The 8,516-nt window shown below is 43.6% G+C and overlaps 1 protein-coding gene across 1 annotated transcript; it reads right to left on the bottom strand.

Moving 5' to 3' along the window:
* Positions 1-2,434: 2,434 nt before the first annotated feature.
* On the bottom strand, positions 2,435-8,171 carry gid4 (GID complex subunit 4 homolog). The gene is made up of 6 exons (XM_065010474.1): positions 7,795-8,171; positions 7,106-7,165; positions 4,437-4,544; positions 4,166-4,267; positions 3,896-4,026; positions 2,435-3,567 (listed from the first exon to the last, which is right to left on the bottom strand). Exons 1-6 carry the CDS (start codon positions 7,975-7,977, stop codon positions 3,504-3,506), a joined length of 648 nt encoding a protein of 215 aa, XP_064866546.1. The 5' UTR covers positions 7,978-8,171; the 3' UTR covers positions 2,435-3,503.
* Between the last annotated feature and the right edge of the window lie 345 nt (positions 8,172-8,516).

Raw genomic sequence — 8,516 nt, 5'->3', positions numbered from 1 at the left:
AAACCAAGTCAGTTCATAGTGTAGTCCAGACAGCAAACCAAGTCAGTTCATAGTGCAGTCCAGACAGCAAACCAAGTCAGTTCATAGTGTAGTCCAGACAGCAAACCAAGTCAGTTCATAGTGCAGTCCAGACAGCAAACCAAGTCAGTTCATAGTGCAGTCCAGACAGCAAACAGAGTCAGTTCATATTGCAGTCCAGACAGCAAACCAAGTCAGTTCATAGTGCAGTCCAGACAGCAAACCAAGTCAGTTCATAGTGCAGTCCAGACAGCAAACCAAGTCAGGTCATAGTGTAGTCCAGACAGCAAACCAAGTCAGTTCATAGTGCAGTCCAGACAGCAAACCAAGTGAGTTCATAGTGCAGTCCAGACAGCAAACCAAGTCAGATCATAGTGTAGTCCAGACAGCAAACCAAGTCAGTTCATAGTGCAGTCCAGACAGCAAACCAAGTCAGGTCATAGTGCAGTCCAGACAGCAAACCAAGTCAGTTCATAGTGCAGTCTAGACAGCAAACCAAGTCAGTTCATAGTGCAGTCCAGACAGCAAACCAAGTCAGATCATAGTGTAGTCCAGACAGCAAACCAAGTCAGTTCATAGTGCAGTCCAGACAGCAAACCAAGTCAGTTCATAGTGCAGTCCAGACAGCAAACCAAGTCAGTTCATAGTGCAGTCCAGACAGCAAACCAAGTCAGTTCATAGTGCAGTCCAGACAGCAAACAGAGTCAGTTCATATTGCAGTCCAGACAGCAAACCAAGTCAGTTCATAGTGCAGTCCAGACAGCAAACCAAGTCAGATCATAGTGCAGTCCAGACAGCAAACCAAGTCAGTTCATAGTGCAGTCCAGACAGCAACTCCTAACACATTTTAAAATCAGATGTAATTTGTGAAAATAAACTTCCGCAGAGCAATGTCTTGAAAGGATACTTATTATCAAATGTCTTTGGAGGACATCCTTAAATAGCATATTTCTATAAAATCTTATTAATTTGCCATTCTTTATGTCCAAACCTGCTTTTTAGTGTAGTAATGTTATTTATGCTGGCTCGAGGAACATTAAACTGACCAATGAGGTAGGCTAAGTAGTTTCACTTCCTGGTTGACACCGGTCATGTGATGTCATCTAATTCAGGGTCATGTTCATTAGGGCACACCATAGTGAAACGTTATAAAACATTAACAGAAATTGAAAACAAGTCCAGGTAGTCCCTTCACGTTTGTCTTTTCTCCCATTTGGTGTCTAATGAACATTTTTATTTTTTAAACGTTTATTTAACTAGGCAAGTCAGTTAAGAACAAATTCTTATTTTCAATGACGGCCTAGGAACAGTGGGTTAACTGCCTGTTCAGGGGCAGAATGACAGATTTGTACCTTGTCAGCTCGGAGGTTTGAACTTGCAACCTTCCGGTTACTAATCAAACGCTCTAACCACTAGGCTACCCTGCCGCCCCAACATGACCCAGGACACTCACTGGCGTTCAAAGGTCTTTTGAGGGCTGATGTGGCATTTCTCTCCAACTGAAAACGCACAAACATGCTTTAACAATTCAGTCATGACTCAACTCCAACGTTGTTATAAAACAGGGCTCTGTACAAACTTATTACAGTTAAGGCATAAGGTTTTTCAAAAGCTTTTGACTAGAGATGTTTGTCAGTTTATTTTATACTCTCCAAGAAAACACATCTCTTCACATGTCATCAAGGTTTTGTAACAACGCCACTATTTCTCATTCAGTGAATGGAAAAGACGTCAGAATGATACAGGAGAGAGACACACCGGTTGTGCGTTGGTATAATTAGGGGCAAAGTGAAGAACGCAGAGGAGACAGCTCAGTTAGCTGCCTGCCACATTCAATACATCAGAAACGTAGAAATAAAATGAACAGAATGGGTCGACCTCGTTAAAAATCATTGACTGTCAGCAATACTGTACATGTGTTGAGTCAGGTCCAAACGCAGCATACTGCACAGTACCAACACAAAATCCATATCTTGTTTGGTCAACGTCTTACGAAATACTTACATGTGCCCATTCTAATCATTGTATTTCTATACCTCATCTTTTCATCCAGCCAAAACTCTATAGTAGCTCACTCTCTCATCTGTCCCATGGCATTTAGTCCACTGCACACACTTTGATTTGTAGTGCTCTAGCATTACCACACAGACAACTCATTGGCTGCGTTTAGACAGGCAGCCAAATTCTGATATTTTTCACTAAATTTGTCTTTTGACCAGATCAGCTCTGAAAAAGAGCTGATTGGTCCAAATAGCAATTAGTGAAAGACAGGCAGGCCAATTCTGATCTGTCTAAATGCAGCCCAAGCTCAATCTGCACGACACACTCTTCCACCAGTACTTCAGAGCCACCACACATAACAAGACACCAGAGCATTACCCTCAAATAGCTGTGTCAAAGCAGTTTAAAAGCCTGGTGAATAAAAACAACTCTTTATTATATATATATCTATACACATGTAAATTAACAACAATATTCATTTTCAATAAATACTCTGGTGGCCGTGTGATCACTCACGTACATCATCATAATACTTTTTAAAAGTCCTTTCTGAAAATAAAATGGAAAGTAGGTAAAATGTAAAAAAATGTAGGTAAGCGCCGGATAAGACATTTTTTTGTAAATTGCATAGAAAAATGAGTGAAGCGTAAATCACTTTATCAGTTCACTTGGTTGAGGCAGGGAACGGTAGGAGAGGCTTTTCAAAAAGCAGCAGTAACAGCAGCCTGGAAATATGTCTGCCAATATGAACTAGGGCATGGGGACTCCCTCTATAGGTCAGATGATGTTGAGATTTAAAGTAGCCATCGGTGTGGTATTATGTGTTTCAATAGCCCACAACACACATCTGATTATGCCCTGCCTTCAAATATCAACCTTCACCAAGACGTCATCCGCCTAAGCCGTCAGATCTTGCATCATGGCAGATCATTGACCATCAATCTTCTGTTGAGCACATCCTTGATGATGTCACACCTCAAGACCTTATGGAGATCCATCTTTTCAGGATTGCTTGCCCACTCTGTAGCTCGGTCAATCTCAATCAGGCCTCAATTCATTGAGACAAATTAAAATGCAATATCAAACTTTGTACTTAAATCTTAGACTGCTGGGGGACCCATTTTCAGAGGAGATGGGGGGGATTCCCAACTGAAAAGTGGAAAGCGTTTTCAACATGGTGGAAAGAGGAAAAGTAGCTTCAAAAACAGGAAGCTGAATGGAGAAAGTGGGGAAGAGAAAACAACCAAAGAAAAAGTGCTGTTGATCCCAGCTGATGCAAAGTCGAGAAAGGCAGGCTGGGAAACAAAACTGTCGGTCGGTGGCCTTGTTCTTTGTCTATCCCTCCCTCCTTCCATTGTTCTCTCCCTTTCACCAGGGAATACTGATAGGTACATCCTTGGCATGATTGGTCAGTTCATCTCCCCCTCCATAAGCAAGTCTCTAGGGCAGTGCCAATCAAAGTCCCCTCTGCCAGCGGGCGGGTATCACCGGAACTCGTAGATGGGCATACTGTGTTCCTGGACATGGGTGAGGTTTAACGACTGGTACCTGAAAGAGAACAAGGGGACCAAGAATGAGCAGCTAGCCAGTAGCCACATTCCTGTATGTTCACATCAGATCAGCACACAAAACAACTGGTACAGAACCTAACTATCTACTAAATATGTATTAACATGACCTAGTATGCTTAGTACTAGCAACTATCAAAATATGTACTCAATCTGAATATCCCAAAGAGCCAAACTGTACAGTGCATCTATCAGATTTGAACAAGTAATCTAAAATATTGACACTCCATAGTGTGTTTGCATCCCAAATAGCATCCTATTCTCTATATAGTGCACTACTTTGACCATTTGGGACCCAAACTATGTACCATTCAGAGCTTCTGTGGTAGTAGTAGCCTTCAATGGTGGCTGTGGACTTCTGGAAGCAGATATAGTAGAAACCAGCGAAGGACGCCCCACTGATGTCTTTAATGGTGTGGTCCGGGACCAGGAACTGCTCCTGTAAGGGAGAGAACAAGAAACAAAACAGTCACTAGATGGCCATGTTAGAAAGGACAAAAGAGACAGAGGAAGGATTCAAGTACATACAGGGAGAGAGAAAGAGAGATCAATGGAACGTCAGGTGATAATGGACTCACCTTCCACCTCATAAAGACAAAGTCACTGTTCTTCAGCTCTTCGTAATCGAAGTCGTCCAAGTTGAAGCTCTTTGCATACTGATAAAAAGCCTGAAACTTACCCTGGAAAGAAACAAAACAAATGTTTTAGTTGTACTTTTTCTCAAAGACAATTAAAAACTGAAATACTATGCTGCATCCAATAAGTGTTTGTTAAAAAGAAGAAAACACCAAATGACTACGCTTTAATGGGAATATGAACTGAATGACATCGAGAGCTTCAAATAAATACCCAGTGCTTGCGGTCCACATCTTCGTCAGCGTCCCACTTCCTGGTTAAAAAGGGCCTCTTTCTACTGATGATCTCTCCCGCGAAGAACGTTGTAAGAGTGGGATACTCCTGCGAGGATCAGAAACAGAACGTGGTGAGAGTGGGATACTCCATAAGCCTTGTCAGCCTTGTCTCAGGATGGTAAGTTGGTGGTTGAAGATATCCCTCTAGTGGTGTGGGGGCTGTGCTTTGGCAAAGTGGGTGGGGTTATATCCTTCCTGTTTGGCCCTGTCCGGGGGTGTCCTCGGATGGGGCCACAGTGTCTCCTGACCCCTCCTGTCTCAGCCTCCAGTATTTATGCTGCAGTAGTTTATATGTCGGGGGGCTGGGTCAGTTTGTTATATCTGGAGTACTTCTCCTGTCCTATTCGGTGTCCTGTGTGAATCTAAGTGTGCGTTCTCCAATTCTCTCCTTCTCTCTCTCTCGGAGGACCTGAGCCCTAGGACCATGCCCCAGGACTACCTGACATGATGACTCCTTGCTGTCCCCAGTCCACCTGACCGTGCTGCTGCTCCAGTTTCAACTGTTCTGCCTTATTATTATTCGACCATGCTGGCCATTTATGAACATTTGAACATCTTGGCCATGTTCTGTTATAATCTCCACCCGGCACAGCCAGAAGAGGACTGGCCACCCCACATAGCCTGGTTCCTCTCTAGGTTTCTTCCTAGGTTTTGGCCTTTCTAGGGAGTTTTTCCTAGCCACCGTGCTTCTACACCTGCATTGCTTGTTGTTTGGAGTTTTAGGCTGGGTTTCTGTACAGCACTTTGAGATATCAGCTGATGTACGAAGGGCTATATAAATAAATTTGATCAGAAACAGAACGTGGTGAGAGTGGGATACTCCTGCAAGGATCAGAAACAGAACGTGGTGAGAGTGGGATACTCCTGCAAGGATCAGAAACAGAACGTGGTGAGAGTGGGATACTCCTGCGAGGATCAGAAACAGAACGTGGTGAGAGTGGGATACTCCTGCGAGGATCAGAAACAGAACGTGGTGAGAGTGGGATACTCCTGCAAGGATCAGAAACAGAACGTGGTGAGAGTGGGATACTCCTGCAAGGATCAGAAACAGAACGTGGTGAGAGTGGGATACTCCTGCAAGGATCAGAAACAGAACGTGGTGAGAGTGGGATACTCCTGCAAGGATCAGAAACAGAACGTGGTGAGAGTGGGATACTCCTGCAAGGATCAGAAACAGAACGTGGTGAGAGTGGGATACTCCTGCGAGGATCAGAAACACAGACTAAGAGCTGGGTTCATTAGTGAACACCGTAGCTAATCTTTTTGTTTATTGGACAAGTTCAGGTAAGTCCCTTGCCATTTGCTTTGGTTCCTAGAGAATTAGAGACTACGACCATGTTTCCTTCTCCGTAAGGACTTTCACTAACAAAAGAGTGTTTTAGTTATACACGGCACTCACTTTATGTTTTAAATTTAACTAGGCAAGTCAGTTAAGAACAAATTCTTATTTACAATGACTGCCTATCCCGGCCAAACCCTAACGATGCTGGGGAAATTGTGTGCCGCACTATGGGACTCCCAATCACAGCCGGTTGTGAAACAGCCGTTCTTACAGTCACACACAACAGTTGTCCAACAAAGTAGGTAAATATGACCAATTATGTTCTGGGTATAGACCTGAATACATGGATCTAGCTGTGCTCCCACTTACCATAATCTGACTCTACAGTCATGGTTACCAAGGTTCCTTTAGGAAGGGTTTCTGGCTGGAACACATGCTGGTGCAGTGACAAATTAAGTGTCACACACAGGAATGCCATCAATAACAAACAGCAATGCCTTTTTAATGCAGGGTCATATTCATTAGGCAACAAACAGAAGAACAGAAAAACTCAAACTGGGAGGGACAACCTCAACGTGTTATTTTTTTCCGTTGTGTCCGATTGAATACGACCCAACTCACTGTAACACTATGCCAAGGTGCCAGATCAGTGGTAGGTAGCACCTTGTTAAGTAAACAAGGTGCACCATTTCCCTGAGCATTCCCTTTGAGTCACTCACAACTAATTCTCTAGGAAAAGGAGGTGAACGGGGCCAGAGTAGGGATCTGTGTAATTTACAAGGAGAGAGTGGGAAGAGCCCTGATATTTAGTGTTGCTAGTGAGAGAAAGTGCACAGCAATCACATTTTGTACCACACACCCTCTGAATTGTAGACATTGCTGTAAACAGACAATGCAGGCAGAGAGCTGCAGCACACAGGCCTGTTCTTTGACTGTCTGCACCATTTTAGAGGCAGTCAGTCAGGCAGTCAGTCAATACATCCATGTAAGATTAAACATCCAAATACAGTATACAGTGCTCAGACAAGACACCTTTGCAACGTAACAGATAGGCCTTCATACTGGTGTTACAAATTGGTCAATAGCTGGCTCTGGCTTGTTGTTTTAGCATGTTGTCATAATGCATGCCAGTTTCACATTGGTTGGTTGTACCAGTATACATTTCAATTGGGGCTGGAAAGTCGCATTGCACTTGGCTTACACTGACCCCTGCCATGATAAGTTCCCAAAAGGGGCTTAAAGACCCATGACAACATCATCACTCATTGCATGTGAGGGGTAAGGTAGAAGTACACTGTATCTGACCCAGTTCTGCTCCACTTTACCTCAGTTAGGCCTTTGATCTTCAGGTAACCACACAGATAAGAGTCCTCCATGGTCACATGCTGCAGGAGACAAACAATCGCACAATGAGTGGTATTCAAGTGCAGTGGTCACAATGTCAGTGTGTGTACAACAAGAACCCATCAGGTGCCTTCACAAATGACAACCAGGCTATTAACGAGTTCAGATATTTTCAGCGGTTTTGTCAAATGAATGAGCAGGCCTATTCAATAGTCAGCTGTCTGTGAATCTGGGCAAACACCAATGAAAATGCTGAATGCTAGCCACCTATGTCATTTAGCAACTAGGCCATATGTTAACATACATCATGCATGTTTTAATGCCAGTATTCATTTATCCAAATGTTTGCATAAACAAAATGTTCATCTCACTGCCAGTTAGCTGGCTGTTCTCTCTCGACAACCCTAGGGGGCCCAAGAGGGCTTACTAACATTTACAGTCGATTTGAATGGGCCATCTAGCTGCTAACTACAGATTGCTTGCTGTCAAGCTTGTTAAACTAGTTTGTTTGCTAACTAGCTAGTTCACCTGGTTAGTTTGCTAAATCGGTTGCTTGTCAGTGGTGGTTGGCAGTCAGTAACGTTAGCAGCAGTGACAAGACAACCTTACATGGTCAGCTAGTAAACATGCCATCCATTATACCAAGCTTCTTAAAAGCAAGAGTATTTACCTGCAAAACGACCTCAACATCATACGAGTTTCCTTTGCTCTTCTGATGTCCTCGAAACTGTGAACCGCTGTACAGCAGCGAAGTAGCTACCCCGGGCTGGTGTGTGTTGATCGGCGGAGGAGGGATAAGAGAGGCCGAGGATGTACGGGCCGCACTGCTGCAGCACTCAGCTCGAACAGGCATGATGAGCGCTAATGCCCGACTGCAACAGTCATGAACCACAGACTGAGGAAGCTCTTAATATGGAGAGGGGCTACTGACCAGCAGTATCTAGAAGCCTGCCACTTTACTATACTCCTCCCCGGCCTTAGGATAGCTCATTCTGGACGTGTACTGGCTTTAAGAGAACGTCAACGTTTCTTTAGACAACTCAGAATCACCCTATTTGATTGGCTGGACATGTGCACTCCTCATTTGAACGGAAACGTAATTGGATAGTCTTCGGAAATGCATTCTGGGATGTGTAGTTGCACATTTGTACGCTACTTTCTACTAAAAAATATCCATATGAATGATCAGCGTTCTTACAGTTTTGCACTAAGGTTGAAAACGTATATATTTGGACCCTACTTTCTATTCGTTCTGAAATGTATTATAGAATACAACGATTATAATCTAAACATAACAACATGTTTAGTTGAATGGTTTTGGTTGGGTGTTGATGGTTATGCATGGTTAGTGTATCTCGCACGCACGCGCACAGAAAACACACACAGTAGATG

The sequence above is a fragment of the Oncorhynchus nerka genome, linkage group LG26 (genome assembly GCF_034236695.1).
Source record: "Oncorhynchus nerka isolate Pitt River linkage group LG26, Oner_Uvic_2.0, whole genome shotgun sequence".
Lineage (NCBI taxonomy): Eukaryota > Metazoa > Chordata > Actinopteri > Salmoniformes > Salmonidae > Oncorhynchus > Oncorhynchus nerka.
This window is presented reverse-complemented; position numbering and strand designations above follow the sequence as displayed.

Excerpts from the sequence above, each read along its gene's own strand:
- gid4 (XM_065010474.1), bottom strand. The coding sequence starts at position 7,977 with ATGCCTGTTCGAGCTGAGTGCTGCAGCAGTGCGGCCCGTACATCCTCG. Across the intron at positions 4,545-7,105 it reads AGATCAAAGGCCTAACTGAG|GAGTATCCCACTCTTACAAC; the intron begins GTAAAGTGGAGC and ends TGATCCTCGCAG. Across the intron at positions 4,027-4,165 it reads TTGTCTTTATGAGGTGGAAG|GAGCAGTTCCTGGTCCCGGA; the intron begins GTGAGTCCATTA and ends TCTCCCTTACAG.